At 34.3% G+C, this 19,826-nt stretch overlaps 2 protein-coding genes across 3 annotated transcripts in view; one reads left to right on the forward strand and one right to left on the reverse strand.

The window, feature by feature from the left end:
* Positions 1–9,530, reverse strand: part of LOC121371053 — a 25,660-nt gene extending 16,130 nt beyond the window's left edge. The window contains exons 1-4 of the mRNA XM_041496672.1: positions 9,356–9,530; positions 3,356–3,475; positions 1,868–2,029; positions 1,050–1,307 (exon numbers count right to left, since the gene is read on the reverse strand). Coding sequence (XP_041352606.1) covers positions 1,050–1,307; positions 1,868–2,029; positions 3,356–3,475; positions 9,356–9,404 — 589 coding nt within the window. The 5' untranslated portion in view covers positions 9,405–9,530. The remainder of the gene's footprint in view (positions 1–1,049; positions 1,308–1,867; positions 2,030–3,355; positions 3,476–9,355) is intronic.
* The window catches only part of LOC121371054 (mediator of RNA polymerase II transcription subunit 6-like), a 25,299-nt gene continuing 11,459 nt past the window's right edge, over positions 5,987–19,826 (forward strand). Inside the window, exons 1-4 of one of the 2 annotated variants that reach the window (XM_041496675.1) lie at positions 5,987–6,543; positions 15,518–15,671; positions 16,269–16,360; positions 16,956–17,038. In XM_041496675.1, the coding sequence (XP_041352609.1) occupies positions 6,525–6,543; positions 15,518–15,671; positions 16,269–16,360; positions 16,956–17,038 (348 nt within the window). In that variant the 5' untranslated portion in view covers positions 5,987–6,524. The remainder of the gene's footprint in view (positions 6,544–15,517; positions 15,672–16,268; positions 16,361–16,955; positions 17,039–19,826) is intronic. The other variant, XM_041496674.1, reaches the window with a different exon arrangement.

The following is a 19,826-nucleotide window of genomic DNA, read 5'->3' on the forward strand; positions in this document are numbered from 1 at the left end:
TCCATTTTGTCCAATTTGGTTCCATTTTCACTTGTGGCCATTTTGGCACGGTGCCGTTTATGCTATAACTTCCTGGAAGGGTCACCCACTGAAGCCGGATTGGTCAAGTAAAGGGGTAGAGGCTGGACTAATACCGATCACTGCTGAAGACATTTGAGCTGGACAAAACTACCAGTATGAAGGTGTCTAACCACAGTTCACTCCCTTGTGCTTTGCCAGTTGCCAGTGAGAATTCCAGTTATAAAGTTTGTTTTGTTTAACGACACCACTAGAGCACATTGATTTATTAATAATTTGTTCAGTCTTAGAGAGGTAAACCTGCTACATCTTTTTCATTATTTGCAAGTGATCTTTTATATACACCATCCCACAGACAGGATAACACATACCACAACCTTTGATATACCATTTGTGGTGTACTGGCTGGAACGAGAAATAACCCAATATGCCCACTGACAGGGATCGATCCTGGACCGACTGTGCATCAAATAAGCACTTTACTACTGAGCTACGTCCCCCCCCCCCCAAGTCATGGACAGAGGGACTGGCATAGACCAGGTCCAGGATCCTGGCATGTGCTATAACAGCTAGTCCTGAATGTACAGGCTAAACAATTTCACTTAACGTGACAGCTCAATACTCATTCACTGAAAAGCATTCAAAGAATAAGAAGTACATGTAACAAAAGAAATTAAAAAGTTAAAAGTTTGTTTTGTTTAACGACACCACTAAAGCACATTGATTTATTAATCATCAGCTATTTGGTAATTTTAACATATACTGATGTCTTAGAGAGGAAACTTGCTACATTTATTTTCATTAGTAGTAAGGGATCTTTTATATGCACCATCCCACAGACAGGATAGCACATACCATGGCCTTTGAAATACTAGTCATGGTGCACTGTCTGGAATGAGAATTAGCTCAATGAGCCCACCGACAGGGAGATAGATCCTAAACCAACTGTGCATCAAGCATGTACTTTACCAATGGGCTACATCCCACCCTTGTTATAGAATAAATTGAAAGGTAAAAGAAATGATACTAACCTCCACAGCAGCTTTTTTCTGTGAGGTCGATTTCCTTCTTCTCACATATATCTCTGTTTAGAGCCAGCAGTCGTCGGTTCTTTCCTTCGCGCTTGCACCATTCACACTCTTTCTTTCCAAGCTTACTGCCACAACAAAATGTGTCTTTTTGTCGGACATACGACTTGGAGAGCGATTCATTGGTACGATTGTGGCAGCATATCTGGTGTGTTGAATTAATCAGCTCGGTGCCACAACAAATAAACTGGTCATTGTGCCCTGAAGTTAGAGATACCTTCTGTTTTTTACATGCCCACTGGAGAAACCTTGAGCGAGATTTTTGATACAACATTGTAATATCTAACATGTAGAAGATAGATTTAAATACATTTCATTGGCTGCTCTACAGTGATGACCTATAAACCACAGCAACACCATCCAATGAAATAAACAAGATGGAAACTAATTGAGGGTTTTTTATGTATGAGTTAACTGTGTGAGCATGAATGTATCAGAAATATGTTTTAATTAAAGAAAGATGTTTAAATCATGGATAAAAATTACATTAGGCTAACAATCTTGAAAACTTTGCAGGGTCTTAAACAGAATGATAAGATGGGTTCAGTTTAAATAACTTATATTTAAATAGCATATTTTGTTTAAATACTATTGTTTAAATATGTACTTTGTAAGGCAGTGACCATGGCTCCCCAACCTGTTCACTGTCTATGTTCTGGGGGCAATAAATCTTTAAAAAAAAAAAAAAAAAAAAAAAGATGGAACTAAAACTGAAACAGGACAATATCAGACTAGACTGGACTGTTAAAATGTTCACTTACCAGGGGGTAATTTGTTTTCAACATTTGAGCAGCATCTTGCTGTATTATGGTTGATTTCTTTTCCATTGCAGCACTCCAGGGTCACACCATGTTGAGGATATTTTGGAGTGATTTTCCCATCACAACAGATACTGTCTGTTGTTATGTAAAAGTCACGAGCTTCTGCAAATATAGAAATACATTCTATGTAATTATCTTCATCTGAGGTCATATGTTCACGACAAAAAAACAAATCCAGTTTACTCTGAACATGCATGTTAAATTATTTCCAATTCGATCCAGTTTCTCCAGATTGTTAATTCACCTCTTACTGGCTTCTGTCTTAGCAGGGCAGAATGAGTCACAGGATCGGTGTCCCTTTGTGAACTAGATGTGTTTTACTGTTCCATCCATTGCTCTAAAATGTGGTATATGCTGTTCTGTTTGTAAAACACTTTTTACTGCTAACTGATAGAATAGCCTATAATCTGTCCCATCATTTTATAACAATGTTTTTTTGTAAATAATTTCAGTTTGGTTTGACGTAAGAAGAAAAGTAAAAGTGTTTTGGAAATAACAAAAACAACACCCAAACTTTTTGTGGACAATTTACAAATCAGCTCAGAAATAAATAACTTGTAGTAAATTCCATAGTATGAAAAAAGTTGTTCCCTGTGGGACGGACTATAGATGTGGTAGTAGCAGGTTTTCCCTTTCATCTTCAAGACCAATTATCATATAATAGATACTGAATAATCTTAGTTTTAATGTTGCTGTAGTGGTGTTAAACATTATTTTCTTTTTATGGAAAAAAAAAGCAAACAAAAAAACCAATTGTAAAGGGATGGGTAGAACTACCAATCTTAGCCCTCACCCTCCCAACAATTCTTTTAACACCCACCCCACCCCCACCCCCACCCCCACCCCCATCCCCAACTAGAGCTCTGTCAACCTTTAGTCTCTGTTTTATTCCAGTTACACATTTTTTATTATTGTTATTTTAATTTACTATCAAAATATTTCCACTTTTTGCATGGTTATTATTATTAATATAATTTTACCAGTAACATTCATAAACATAATTTATACATGGGCAAAGAACAATACTAATGTTTAAAAATAAAACAAATATTACTGTAGTAACATTGTTTGTCGTTACTTCTTGTTTCAGCTATGCTTATTATACCAGTAGCATTCATAAACATAATTTATACATGGGCAAAGAACAATACTAATGTTTAAAAATAAAACAAATATTACCGTAGTAACACTGTTTGTCGTTACTTCTTGTTTCAGCTTTGCTTATTATACCAGCGGCATTCATAAACATAATTTATACATGGGCAAAGAATAATACTAATGTTTAAAAATAAAACAAATATTACTGTAGTAACATTGTTTGTCATTACTTCTTGTTTCAGCTTTGCTTGTTATACCAATAGCATTCATAAACATAATTTATACATGGGTGAACAACAATACTGATTTTAGAAATAAAACAAATATTACCGTAGCAACATTGTTTGTTGATACTTGTTGGCTCAGCTTTGCCGAAGCAGCACTGCTTCTTGTTGGAATCAATTAACTCACCACCACATGGCACTTGTATGGCATACACACTGGACAATACTGAAAATAGCAAAATTACACAATACCACATAAAACATGGTGATACATCTCAGAATTATATACATGTGTTAACATGTTTTTAAAATAGAATGAGACTAATACATATTTGCAGAATAATAACACTTTTTTCAATCCATTTTCATGTTTTATTAACATTTGTCCATTTGTGTGTGTGTGTGTGTGTGTGTGTGTGTGTGTGTGTGTGTGTATTTGCATGTGTGTGTAGGTGTGTGTGTGTGTGTGTGAGTGTGTGTGTGTGCGCGCGCATATGTGTGTGTATAGGTGTGTGTGTGTTTGTGTTTGCATGTGTGTGTGTAGGTGCATGTCTGTATGTGTGTGTATGTGTGTGTGTGTAGATGTAGGTGTGTATACATGTGTGTGTGTGTGTAGGTATAGGTGTGTGTGTAGGTGCATGTGTGTGTGCATGTGTGTGTGTGCATGTGTGTGCGTGTGTGTAGGTGTGTGTGTAGGTGTGTGTGCATGTGTGTGTGTGTTTGTGTGTGTGTGTGCATGCATGTGTATGTACATGTGTATGCATATGTAAGTGTAGGTGTGTGTGTATGTCTGTGTGTGTATGTGTGTGTGTGTGTATGTGTGTGTGTATGTTTGTGTGTGTGTGTGTGTGTGTGTATGTGTGTGTGTGTGTTCCTCATTATCTAACATATATACCCTAAAACAGTATATACCTTGGGGTGAGTAAAACAGTGTATTTTGTTTAACAGCACCACTAGAGCACATTGATTTATTAATCATCAGCTACTGGATGTCAAACATTTGGTAATTTTGACATATAGTCTTAGACTGGAAACCTGCTACAGTTTTCCATTAGCAGCAAGGGATATGTTATATTCACAATTCCACAGACAGGACAGCACATACCACAGACTTTGATATACCAGTTGTGGTGTACTGGCTGGAACAAGAAATAGCCCAATGGGGCCACTAACAGGGATCGATCCCAGAATAACCGCTTATCAAGCGAGCACTTCACCACTGGGATACATTCCGAGCTTGATTCATGTTGGTCACCATTATTTATTTTGTGTTCCCATAATCATCTATCTACCGGCCTCGGTGGCATCGTAGTTAGGCCATCGGTCAACAGGCTGGTAGATACTGGGTTCGGATCCCAGTCGAGGCATGGGATTTTTAATCCAGATACCGACTCCAAATACTGAGTGAGTGCTCTGCAAGGCTCAATGGGTAGGTGTAAACCACTTGCACCGACCAGTGATCCATAACTGGTTCAACAAAGGCCATGGTTTGCACTTTCCTGCCTGTGGGAAGCGCAAATAAAAGATCCCTTGCTGCTAATCAGAAAGAGTAGCCCATGAAGTGGTGACAGCAGGTTTCCTCTCAAAATCTGTGTGGTCCTTAACCATATGTCTGATGCCATATAACCATAAATAAAATATGTTGAGTGCATCGTTAAATAAAACAGTTCTTTCTTTCTTTCCATAATCATCTATAGTCCATCCCATCATCCAACAAAAAATATTTTTGTAAATAATTTCAGGTTGGTTTGTCATAAGAAGAAAAGTAAAAGTCACATAACAAAAAATAACTATTTTTGTGTGCAATTTAGAAAACAGTCAGCTCAGAAATAAATAACTTGTAGCAAATTTCATAGCGTGAGAAAAGTGTTCCCTGTGAACGGACTATACTTCCAGAAGTAAATGAGAAGTCTTACTGTTTATTTGCATCATACTTCTCCAACAAAATGGATAAATATTATTTCAAGTCAGCTTAAAAATTGTACAGGCATGTTTTTAAAGGTGTAACAGCATTTGTAAAAAAAAAATGGAATGGAATTCTTCTTAATTTGGATTTTAAGAATTGTTAAGAAGGTTACTAATATAGTGTCTTTATACTGTTGAGTTTATTGTGCCTGAGCAAATATACTAACATGACTGAGTAGTAGATATTATAGCATTTTCAAATATTCATTCAATTCAAACTAAGAAAAACACACATCTCTACACACATCTCTACTTTTGTTAAAGTTTTCTAATACATATAAATAAAACACTGGTAAAGTTCCTAAGCTCTATGACCTATACCACTGTAAATACAACCCTATTTGTGATGACTTTGATATGATTTAACCCATTAAGCTGCCGATGCATTGACATAAATGTAACTGACAAAACAATTTTCACGAGGGGATTGTAAGCACTTTACATTCAGTAAATAAAACAGCAACTTGTTTCCTAAATTTCATATATAACATGTAAAATTAACTAACTGAATACCCAGAATAGCAATAATTTCTATCAAAGAATCTATCTACAGTGCTGTAATAAGTAGGGGTACAATTTAAGGGGCCACTTACTTCACCCACCAACCCCACCCCACCCCACCCCCAAATAAATAAATAAATAAATTACAAAGTGTTCTTTTTAGTTTAATGTGCCCTTTTTGGAAAAGACTATAATTATTATTGTGCCTGATTATTTGTTTAAACCACCAACCATAAAATGTTGGGTTTTTTTTATGTTATGCTTAATCATTATGTTATGTATAATCATAATGCAACACAGAGTTCTTGCTTCCATGTATTTATCAAGTAGGGACAGCTTGCTTACAGACACACTACAGTTAACAACCAAAAAAAAAAAAAATAATAATAATAATAATAAAACATTTTAAGAAATAATATCCATAATATCCTTTTACATGTTTCAATTATTCATCTTCAATAATTAAATTTAAATAAAAAATAATAATAATAAAAAAAATCCATTGACTTTAAAAAAGAAGAAGACAAATACATAAAATATCTTTACTTACAAATTATTGCAGCTGGCAAAAGACAGTGTCTCTTCGTAGGTACCATTTTTCACAGAATAATACTAGTAATCAAAAAGGTGGGTTGAGATCTAAGGAGTTTTTGGTGTTGGAATTCCCTTCAATAGTGACGTCATAACTGGTATTTCCCCATGACCTACTGTTTTGTGCTTTTGTGAAACTCACTGTTTCTGTCTGTTTCAGTTTCATAAAAATACAGTTTTACAAGGACACTAAAGGAAACTTTTACTACGGGAGGATAATGGACAAGTGTTCTACCGGTAAGTGCATTCTACAGTATTATTTAATTATGCTGCGGTCAAAAGAGATCAACAAAATGTTATTGTTCCTTGTTTTATTTTCGCAGTGATTCAGTAGGCCTAACCCGTTGGCGTTGACATCCACAATTATTGAAAATAATTCCTCCCGTCCCCACATATCAAATGTTTAGTTAAAAAAAATTAAAAAATAAAAAATATTTTTTTAGTTTTATGTTATGAATTATATAGGGTTAGATTAGTGTTTCATTTAAAAATACCAACATAATTAAACTTAAAGGGACAGATGCTAGTACCATCAAGTCCCAAACTGCGTTCAACTAACGACAAAAACATGAATACGATATTTACGGAAATATTATTCAACATTTTTCAGCTACGATATGTGAAACAAAATAGATTGCAATCAATTAACATAAAAAATCCACAATGTAAAACAAATCCATTCTAGTAAACAAAAGTGAAACACCCTCTCGGGCCTCTGGTATACAGGAAAGAGTGCGACGTTTCTAACTGTGTTCAGGAGCATGCGTTTGCAAAAGGTATTGTAACGCGCATGTGCAGTTCGTCATTTTCCATTTTTAAGGCCACTTAGTGATTTCCCTAGAAATTAGGCAAGGCATGATAGACCAAACATTTTGGGGCATTTTTACCATTTTCGGGGCACTTGTTTTTCATTAAAAATACACAAAAATTAATTAAAATAAACATTAAAGTAATTTATGCGTTTGCTTTAATAAATGAATGGCAAAAGATATAAAAGGCATATTTTATTAATTAATAATACATTTTTGGGTGTTTTATAAAGGCAATTTTAGAATTAATTAGTGAAAAAGGCTTGTTTAATCTCAGGGCAGCATGGTGCTGATTAAGGCAAGATGGTGCTAGACTATTGAGGCATGGTACTAGACTATTGAGGCATGGTGCTGCACCATGCTAAAACAAGCTAGGGAAAACACTATCACTACATGAAAAAATATGTTTCTTAACTATACACAGTTTTAAAAGGAAAAATTCAATTTGTCAAGCATTTTGGTCCAGTCCACGTTTTATCAACACACATCGCTAACATTTGATGTCAATACTGATAGGCATTACACTTATAATACCAGTGAATAGTTTGTAAAATATAAAAATTTTAATGAATTGATTCATAATTAACACAATTTATAGTATTATACACTCAAAATTATTTACAATTGTTATGAATGGATTATGAATACTATTCACTACAATAGAGGCACAAAAATGTAGCATACCTTTTGCAAATCGAATATAATAATTGAAAACAAATTCTAACAACAGGGGTCTTAAAAATTGTAAAAATTAAATGCTTTGACCTTGTTGATCTGGCATGTGTGAGGTCATGTGACACGCACCGAATATTAATTCATCTTTCTCCATTTTAAGGCAATTTCTACGAGTCATGTGGACCCGATATCGGTAATTTTAAGGAATAAACAAAAATGACTTACTAAAATTAATGGTTTTAGGGGCTTGTAAAGTTTTGTATTTAGATACTTACTTGTTTGAACTTTATTGTTTATGAAAATGTACTAGAACTGTGAAGAAAAACCTCATAAATGAAGGACATGCCGATGACAACAAATCAGATGTTAATTGTGCAAACCGTGCACGAGAAAACAAAGTGAATGGAATTGGAAGCATAACGCAGTTAGGGACATTGACGATAACTAGTTTTTAAACCCGTAAAAATGTACACTAAGTTTGGTTAATTTACAAAGATGTAACAAAAGTTTGTCACGTTGAAATAGCCATAAAAATAGACTAAACTGCAATCTATAGCCATTACTTCTTGGACACACATGCATTTTTAAAAATATGAAAAATGCATTTCGTGGTGTTCGAAACACTAGGATGACCAGAAAAACTTCAGTTGTACAGAAATGGATAATCTAAGCAATACAGTATTTAATGTTTGATTTCAGTGATCATAAACTGCTCTAATAGTGAAAAATATGCCTTAGTGTTTAAAAACTAGGGTCTGTTCCTTATGAAATGTTCTTATTTCATAATTCAATATTTCCACACAAATTCAGTAAAAGGGGGGGAATGAGTGGAACTCTTTCTGCTATTCTAGCTAATCTACCTGTTATTATTTTTGGTAACAGGTCGTTTTGTCTTTATTATCAATTTACTTGAGTCGTTTTGCCCTTGGTCGATTCCTATGGTTATTTTCCCCAGATTTTTATATTGTAAATAAATCAGATTTATTCATTTATGTATCCATTATCCGTTTATTTTAGAGGTCAATCATATCCAAACTTTTTCCACAGTGCCATGATTGAACACTAAATTAATTCACCCCTATATGTCCTCAAATCTGAACACTACATAGATCGAATCTGTTTATTCAGTACATTTAATTGTTACAATGTACCTATGAAAACCGAACAAAAAATCTTTCAGAAGGGCCAGTAAGATTTTTCTTCAAATGGTCCTGCTGGCGACTAGTACTATAATTGGTCGATATAAACAGTGGTTACAGGATGAAATATAATTAATCCTTTGTATTGTAGCATGTCACCAAAAAACCCACCTTAAATTTGTGAGAACCCCTCACACACACACACACACACACACACACACACATACACATTCACAAATCTGCATTGACAAATCAGAAAACATTGTACACCTAGGGTTATTATGTAGTGTCTTTAAATGCAAATCAATATTCCCTAAAATAAAGATACAAAATAGTTGTTGTTGTTTTGTTTTTGTTTTGTTTTTTTAAACATAAATCAAGTAATATTTCCATATTTTGAATCAGAAATGTTCAATGTTCACTTACCAGGGAGTATCCAGATTATCAGTAATATATGTACACTCAAAAAGTTCATTTCTCCAAATGTTCATTATAATATTTGCAAATATTATGTACACACATGTACCTATTCATACATTTTAACATGTGAAGCACAACTCAACTTTAGGGTTATGGTTGCTCTTTTATGCTGGTTGACAACCCTCTGTGACTCCTGTGGAGAAATGAGCATGTCCACGGTGGGATGTCCCATATAGTCTTAGTATTACATTCTAATAATAGAAAGCTTATTCATATATTAGGGGTATTTTCATGTCTATTTCTAGAGGTACTATAGTAGTAATATATGTGTTAACATACATTTACCGGTAGTTAACTAACTTTTTTAATATGTAACATAAATGTTCCTTAGGCTTTAAGCTGGACACCCAAAATTAATATCAATTTGACAAATTTGATCAAGAAGTCTGTAGCCAAATTCAAGTAACATTTAGTTAACCAAAAAATGTTTTCTAAATGTATACAAACAACACACAGTTTTGGAATGAGCTTTTTGGCCAAATTCATCTTTAAATCACATTTTGTGATTGTTAAAATACACTGTATATTTGTGTGCTGGCATGCAGTCAGGGTTTCTGCCAGAGGATATAAAGGGTAAAATTATGTACCCTGAAATCTTGGAAATTAATGGATACATTTTAGAATTTTTTGAAAAATTATAGTAAGAGAACTGCTGTTTAAACTTTGTCAAAGTACATGAAATACAGCAGGGGTTGAATTTTACGCTATTCCACAAATAGTAAATTTCAAAACGGAATAGTAAAACAATTCTTCTAATATTCCGTCATGAAAGTGAAAATAAAGCACGGAATACCGAAAATCGCCTGCGACTATTCCGCTTACGCTTTTTCTTCAGCTACATTTTTCTGCAGAACAAATCCTCGCGCTACTAATTAAGACCTTTCTCATGCACTTATTGGTACAAAATAAACGTCTTTTTGATTGAGACTAATGTTTGGAGTGAGTTCGTTTGTAATTCCAGCTAGTACGCAGTAATGCGTAGGCTAATATATAAACAAATGTTCATTATGCAATGTTGTACAGGGCGACATAGCACAGTCAGGAAAACTAGTGGTACATTAATAATTGAAGGGATAGTACATTTTTAGATGGAATAGTGTTTTTTTGAATTCACTATTCCTTTGGGATAGTGGTACAAAAAATTAAATTTCAACCCCTGTACAGTGTTGAATTAAAAAAAAAAATCAAACCCATAAACTATGGCATTTTTCAATAAATTGACTTTTGCAGCAAATAAACATGACTGAAAGGTTATTTTACTGTATGTAGACATATTTCAAATGTACAAATATTATAGACTAGCAGATAATGTCACCAGGTGTATACATTTTTTATTTTATTTTATTTTGTGTTTATTTGTTGCAAACATTACTGGTTTAAAATTGCTGTAGGTAGTAAAAAGAGATTTTTGATATAACTTTTTGGAAAATTAAAATGACATAAATTTGACATGATCAACTTAAAATTGCAGTTGTTCATTTGGTGAATCACAGCCAAAATCCTTCCCAGTCCTCTGTTTGTATTGGCAGCTATTACTGTATTAGCTATCAAAAATGATGATAATTACAACACTTGGTTCACTGATTAATATTTTTTAATAGCTTATTTTCTTCTTTTTTAGGATTGTTATATTTACTTAAAATTTAATATACATGTTAATCAGTTTGATTTAATAACTTGTCTGAACAAAAAACTTGTACATCTCTATGGAATTGTATAAATACACCCTTGATCTTAATTCCCAGTCTTAATTTTAACCAGACAACCTTTTGTTGATGTGATTTTTATCATCTTGATTATTTGATTGGCAGACTGAATGATACGGTGATATACACATATGTGTACACTACATACCTGGGGTATACCAGTGATGCATAAGCTAAATATAGAGCACACTAATGCCATCCAAAGTGAGTTTAAAAATTTCAGATAGAATATATCAAAACATGTTTGTGAGTGTGTGACATTGTTTGTTTGTTTGTTGTAATTTAAAGAAGGAATGCACCATTTGATTAATGATACCATAGCACATTGTAAACTATGCCTACTTGTATTTGATGGACATCTAACATAATATATATTTATCTTGACACCTAGTTGAAAGACGTCATGCAGAGGGGGGAGACCAGCACACAGCTTCTAGCAACAAAAAAGCAGCAATGGTCTGCTATATATATTGGGTGCCCCCCCCCCCCCCCAAAAAAAAAACCCCCACAAAAAAACCCCACCCAAACACCTGAAAACCCTACTGAATATGGAATTATATAAAAAGCATATGGACTATAACTTATGTATTTCACACCCATTACTATATGGATATTTGTCACATTCAGTGAAAATTGTAGGCCCATAGGTAAAATATTATTAAGATAACAGATTCAAAATTGCAAGTAAAAAAATGTGATACCAGACAAAGGGGTCAATAAGTGCTATGAGCGTCAATTTGTTTTGCTTACAATTATGAATCTGTTGCTATTTTAACAATATTTCACCTATCATGCTATGGGCCTCAAATTTTCACTGAAGGTGGCAAATATCCATATGGTAATGTGTGTCAAATATCAGAGTTTCAGTCCCCATACGTTTTTTAATACCATGTACTGTAGGGTTATGTTTGTTTTTTGTTGTTTTTTTGGCCACCCGATATATAATATACAAAGTATATTTAGCATGGAGTTTGTTTGTTGGTGGGGTTTTTTGTTTGTTTTTTAGTGTTTGTTTTTTTAGCAAACATGTCACGATTTGCGGTATACATGTACTGTGTATAGGTACTGGTAAATGCTCAGTACTTGTTTACTTCACTCAGAACTTGTTTACTTCACTCAGAACTTGTTTACTTCACTCAGAACTTGTTTACTTCACTCAGAACTTGTTTACTTCACTCAGAACTTGTTTTTCACAAAGTTAGGTGACGTACATACATGTATGCCTACATATTTAGGTCATTGCCACGAAAACATCGAAAACATCGACTGGGATGGGTTTCTTAGTTTACATGTTTTTCAAACTGCTCTATTAATAGATAATAATAATCATGCAAGTACATTTTTGATACTAGGTTAAATCATTTACTAGTATCTGCATCTCCCTGTTTTGTAATAAAAAGTCTCGTGTAATTTTAAAGTGGAAATAGGGTTACTGTGAAAATCCATGTATGCTGCTAATGTTTTACAAAATAAAAGAAGTCATTGTTGATTACATATCTGTATTAGTAGGGCACTTCCATGGTTACTTACATTATATTTACATGATATCATGATATAGCACATTGTGTTTGGATACAATAAAGAACCAAAATGATCTTGGTATTTGAAATTAAACAAATTAGCTTTGAATATTTCATCAGTCAGTGTGGATGGCCAGTGGTCACAAGCAATTATTTCACATGACCCGGTTTTTAGATCAAGGCAGGATTTAGCTCAGTCGGTTGATTGCTCGTTTGAGGTGCTGGCATTGCAAGATCAAACCACCTCGGCGGATCCATTCAGCTGATTGGGTTTTTTCTTGTTCCAACCAATGCACCACAACTGGACAAAGGCCATGGTATCTGTTTTCCTTAATTGATGTGCTCCAGTGGTGTCATTAAACAAAATAAACTTTCAGTTTTTAGATCTGAAAGAGTAGAAATGGGAGTATTTTGTCAGGTCCATTTTTACTCAACAATACTGTGGTATATGTTGTTCTTTTCAAAAATAAGTTGTCATCCAAGTGTTCAATTTTTGACATTATTATTTTGCCTAATTTTCTCTCTAAGACTTTATGTCAAAAGGACCTAATGTTTGACATCCAACAGCCAATGATAATAAATCAAAGTGCTCTAGTGATGTCGTTAAACAAAAGAAACTTTATTAATTTGCCAGTGAAAAAACCCTATTTTTGACAAAGATTGGTGAAATTAATGATGTGTTACTAACACTGTTAGTTATTTTTTAACTTTATAATATCTATATCAAGTTGTTCTTTTGACTGTAGGGGTCAGGGTTTAGTTCAATGATAGAATACTTGTGTTAGGTGATAGGATCGATACCCATTCGGTTACACATTAAATAATGTTTCATGACTGGTATATCAAAGGTGTTGTTATGTGCTGCTCTATTTGTGACAATGTCTACATAAACAGGACTAATTCAGGATGTGTAGAACATTTTGCCAAATTAACTATTATTGGTATTAAATTTAAAAGAATTGAAGAAGCCCACAGTTATTTGCAGGTTTTGACATGTTTTTTCTTAAAAAATGAAAGTCTATTCCAATATCCTAAGAAGGAATGAAAGAATGTTTTATTTAATGATGCACTCAACACATTTTAATTACATTTATATAGTGTCGGACATATGGTTACGGACCACACCATGCAATGGACTATTCTTTCCCATTAGCAGCAAGGGATCTTGTATTTGCACAAATATAAATAATAAAGTTTGTTTTGTTTAACGACACCACTAGATCACATTGATTATTAATTGTTGGCTATTGTATGTCAAACATTTAGTAAAGTTGACATATAGTCATAGAGAGAAGTATCCAGGGATCTTTTATATGCACCATCCCACAGACAGGATAGCACATACCACAGCCTTTGATATACCAGTCGTGGTGCACTGGCTGGAACAAAAAATAGCCCATTGGGCCCATCAGCGGGGATCGATAATGCACAAATCTATGCAACATCCCACAGACAGGACAGTACATACCATGGCCTTTGTTACACCAGTTGTTGAGCAGTGGCTGGAATGAAAAATAACCCAATGCTCCCCCTCTCCAATGAGGATTAATCCTAGACCTACTGCGCATCAGATGGGTACTTTACCACTGAGCTATGTTCTCCACCCCCATTACCCAGGGAAGACTGTAGTGGGTGTAGCACCATAATAGTACAGCAGTTGTCTCAAGTGTAGTGGGTATTAACATCTAGTGATGTGCGGTATAACCGGTAAATCAGTATACTGCAATAGAAAATTTTAATAAAACATATTGCTTTATTTTTCTAGCATATATCAGTATATTACACTTATATATTTTGGACGTGTGTTAGTGCACGCATATAATATTTTCAAACAAAAAATACCAGCTTAAGAAAAGAAACAAAAGCTTGAAAGTTATTTGGAACAAATTTTGATTGACTGATGTATCATTTTATTAAGTTATACAAACTGTAGATGAAATTAGAGAACGTTATAAATTCTGAATAATTGAGAATTGGTCTTCACAATATGTGGTGGTACATATCGCAATCCAGGTTCCTGTATCACAATATATTGCCATACAAAAGTGTTGGCAATACCCATCACTATTAACATGAGACACCTAAATTGTTGTGTTTTTCCTTTTCCATCTAGTGCTCCACAACTAATACATATCCAAGGTCTTGTTGTGTGTTGTCTTTTCGATGAAAATTGTTGTATTTAAAAAGATCTGGTATTGTTATTTGAAGTGGCCTCTGAAGTGACAATGGGTTTCTTCTTTAATATTCTAGACAAATGTTGTGCTTGACTACAAATGGAATTAATATTACTCAAGACACAACACATTTTAAATCTTTGTCTATTTGGTTACACCTTTAAGCTGGTGAATAATAAACATTTCTTGCATACCCGTTGGTGAGAACACCATGCATTATTTTCGATAACACATAGTTATTGTTACACATGTATGTGTGTTAACAATTTCAAAACATATGACTGGCTGCTCCTAGGTGATGACCAGGTCACCAATGCCATACATCCAATGAAAAAACAGCACAGTGGAAATCGATTACACTGTGACATATAGTTAACCAGGCAATCATGTGGCTGTGGCATGTAAGTTAGCTGCTACAAGTGAACGGCTGTAAATAAGTTTTAGTTAAAAAAGATGTTAAAATTTCCTTAAAACCTGTTTTTTTTTAGGATATGTAAGAAATAGAATAATACATTCGTGTCCATTAGATACCATTTATCTCACAATGAGTTGTTTAAAAATGTATCAAACTTGCTTTCGCTCATTAGATATGTTTTAAAACAACTCGTTGTGAGATAAATGGTATCTAACAGTCACTCATGTATTATTCTCTATATATGTTGTGATATTAAATTAACATTCCTTTTTTCTCTTTTTCTCTTTTCATAGATCAGCTGAGTATTTCTTGGCATGACAGTGCCTGGATTCTGATAAACCAAACTAATGTTTTGGACTACTTCTCGGAACGGTCGAACCCATTTTATGACAACAAGTGCAACAATGAACAGATTAAGATGCAGAGACTCAGCATGGACCAGCTCAAGTGAGTTCTCTTATTACCAGCCATTAGGTGGAAATTTTGTTTTAATAAAAATAATAATTTTAAAAATATAATAAATATTCAGTCTGAATCACCACAAATAAGCAATATTTTGTTCATTTGTAGAGCATTCATCTCAGATATTTTAGAAGAAAAAAAGGGAAACATTTTGTTTTAAAATTTCTTTTAGCAATGTTTAAAATTAATCAATTTGAAAATTTATTAGCAACAACTATTTAAAATTTTAGAACTTGTGCAAATTATGACAATATTAAACAAAATGCTCCCTAAAAATTGCTTTATTTTTGTATTCTGCACTTTCTGTTTGTTCTGGGATTTTTTTTTTTTTTTTTAACCATTCAGAATACTGCCTGGTACATTGCATATACACATAAACCAACAGATATTTTGTTTTCAAAATTAGTGACAGTGTTGTTGTTTTTGTTTTGTTTTTGTTGTTGTTTTTAATTAGGTGACAGTATTAATACATTTGAAAATTGAACATACATTTGAAATACAAGAAAGGTTACTCACTGAGATTGTAAGTTTTGGTATATATACATAATTATTATGTTATTTTTTCTCTCCCTTTTTTTCCAGTAACATGGTTGGAAATGAGTACATATTGCTGCATGTTCAAGAACCTATTCTTTATGTAATCAGAAAACAGTATCGGCATTCCCCAACACAAGGTAAACTATTTGCTTCCTGATAAACTTGATCATGCTGTCAACTGTAAAGCAGACACCTGTAATAAGACACACCTGTTTGTTTATGAAATCATAATAATGTTACAACCTAATTGCTGATTACTAGGTGATTCTAATTGATATAATTTGTTGTTATAGCCACCCCAATGGCCGATTACTAGGTCATTCTTATTGATGTAATTTGTTGTTGTAGCACCCCAATGGCTGATTACTACATCATTCTTATTCATATAATTTGTTGTTGTAGCCACCCCAATGGCTGATTACTACATCATTCTTATTCATATAATTTTTTGTTGTAGCCACCCCAATGGCTGATTACTACATCATTCTTATTCATATAATTTGTTGTTGTAGCCACCCCAATGGCTGATTACTACATCATTCTTATTCATGTAATTTGTTGTTGTAGCAACCCCACTGGCTGATTACTAGGTCATTCTTATTGATGTAATTTGTTGTTGTAGCCACCCCAATGGCTGATTGCTATGTCATTCTTATTCATATAATTTGTTTTTGTAGCCACCCCAATGGCTGATTACTACATCATTCTTATTCATATAATTTGTTGTTGTAGCCACCCCCATCGCTGATTACTACATCATTGCGGGTGTGGTCTATCAGGCGCCTGATTTGTGTTCTGTGATCAACTCAAGACTGGTGAGTAATTATCTTTACTTACATCATCTGATATTTATTGCCTTACGTTTTATAGGTTATCTACCTCTTACACATGTTTGTGTCAGGTTATGCGGAGAGTATTAATTTTCAGTCAGTTTTTTTAGTGCTGTGATGTCATAATATACAACCCCTTCATAGTCCATTCCTTGACGTGGTGAGGGGGCTTGTATGTCTCAGTGGCCCAGAGAGTTATGCCAGCAGGAGCTTTGGCTTCTGTTAGGGACACCCAAGCTGGACTGGTCAATGGGTAGAGGCTAGACTGATATGGACTAAGGGTGAGGTAATCCTAACTGAAACCTCGAGTGCTGAAGTCAGAGGTATTGGGCCGCACGGCGCACTCTAATAGACCACTATTATGAATAGATTTCTGGACAATAATGATGTGATCGATGCTCGCCCTGTGATGACTCACCAGGCAGGTACAGCGCCGGGCTCCTTACCTCGAGGGGGCCCATCCTCAGCTAAGCTGTATGGTACAAGAAGTGATCTACAGAGTATCATTCATAGTCACTGCTGGCCTCGACATGTAGTCAACAAGCGAACGAAAAGAAGAAGAAGATGATATACACAAAAACTTAAAACTGTTTTTTGATGTGGTTTTCAAAGACATTAATGTATTCATGACATGTTGACTCCCAAACTTGACATCATGCCAGTACAAAAAAAGAAGAAGTTTGTTTTGTTTAACGACACCACTGGTGCACATTGAGTAATCATCAGCTATTGGATGTCAAACATTTGTTAATTGTGACACATAGTCATCGGAGGAAACCCGCTACATTTTTCCTGATGCAGCAAGCAGTATATTTCTCATAATTTTAAAAACAACCACCCTAAAACAACATGTTTAAATAAAAATAAATTATTTTGAGTTTTTTCTTTCTTTTTTCTCTGTTTTTTTCCCTTCAAATTATGGGGCTACCAATTTTTACTGAGGACTACTAGATTTTATAACCTGGTAGCCCGGTGGTCTATCACTGAAAAAACTTACGGTCAAGGCCTGCAAGGGATCTTTTATATGCACCATCCTACAGACATGATAGTACATACCACGGCCTTTGATATACCAGTCATGGTGCACTGGCTAGAACGAGAAATAGCCCTATGGGCCCACTGAGGGGGATCGATCTCAAACCGACCGTGCATCAAGCAGGCACTTTACCGCTGGGCTGTGTCTAGCTTCTCATGCCAGTATATTCACTAGTGTGAGAATACTGATTTTAGGCCTCAAATTCTTGTTTTGTTAAACAATTTAAAAAATGCCAAGAATCAATTCCAGTGAGTTAGGAGGAGGAAGCAGACATCATGAGCTGTACATCACAGTAGTCACTTTTCAGTCTTATTCTCAGCTTGACTAACTTACAAGTGCATTTTAATATTTTTTTAACAATTAATGTTTTGTGGAATGCTCAACCTGCTACTCAGAAATATTTGTTTATTTTACACTCGTGAATTAATATTGCCCTAATTAAGCTCACTTCTCACTCAGGCAAGATAATCAGCATTGACTCATAGGTTGTTGAGCATTTTATAAGTACAAATATAATTCCCGATTTTGTTTTCTCCCTCCATTCTGTTTTGAATGTAAAATTGTAAATTAAACAATATTTATTCTGTCAAGCATGTTAATAGATGGATAACAGGATTATAATGCATTAACTAATATTTCTTCACCACCAAAAACCCACACCTTTTATCTAAGTTAACTGTGACATTGTGTACTTAAGTAAATATATCAGTGTTGACTCTAATTTGATCTGTTATACATATCGTTGTGGGGCAGACAAGTAAATAAAATGTGAATGGACTACTTTTTTCTCTTTTTTTTTTTACAACAACAACTTTATTCACATAAAGACCACCAACGTTGGTACATGTGTGACAGCAAATGTTAACAAGCAATATACATAAGCTTACATCCATACAAATAGAGAGGTCAGGATGTAGCCCAGTGGTAAAACGCTTGCTTGATGCACGGTCGGTTTGGGATCGATCCCCGTCAGTGGGCGCATTGGGCTATTTCTCGCTCCAGCCGCAACAATAAGACTTTTCCCTCAACAATAAGACTTTTCCCCACAACAATAAGACTTTTCCCACAATAACAAGACTTTTCCCTCAACAATAAGACTTTTCTTTCAACAATAAGACTTTTCCCACAACAATAAGACTTTTCCCACAATAACGAGACTTTTCCCACAACAATAAGACTTTTCCCACAACAATAAGACTTTTCCCACAATAACAAGACTTTTTCCTCAACAATAAGACTTTTCTGTCAACAATAAGACATTCTCCACCATAACAAGACTTCCCTCAATAACAAGACTTTTCCCCATAACAATAAGACTTTTCCCTCAATAACAAGACTTATCCCAAGAACAATAAGACTTTTCCCTCAATAACAAGACTTTCCCTCAATAACAAGACTTTTCCCTCAATAACAAGACTTTTCCCAAGACTTTTCCCCACAACAGCAAGACTTTTCCCACAATAACAAGACTTTTTCCTCAATAACAAGACTTTTCCCTCAACAATAAGACTTTTCCCCACAACAATAATACTTTTCCCTCAATAACAAGACTTTTCCATCAACAATAAGATTTTTCCGTCAACAATAAAAAAATTCCCACAATAACAAGACTTTTCCCACAATAACAAGACTTTTCCCACAATAAGACTTTTCCCCACAACAATAAAACTTTTCCCTCAATAACAAGACTTTTCCCAAGACTTTTCCCCACAACAGCAAGACTTTTCCCACAGTAAC

This window comes from Gigantopelta aegis, chromosome 4 (assembly GCF_016097555.1).
Source record: "Gigantopelta aegis isolate Gae_Host chromosome 4, Gae_host_genome, whole genome shotgun sequence".
NCBI classification, from domain to species: Eukaryota; Metazoa; Mollusca; class Gastropoda; order Neomphalida; family Peltospiridae; genus Gigantopelta; species Gigantopelta aegis.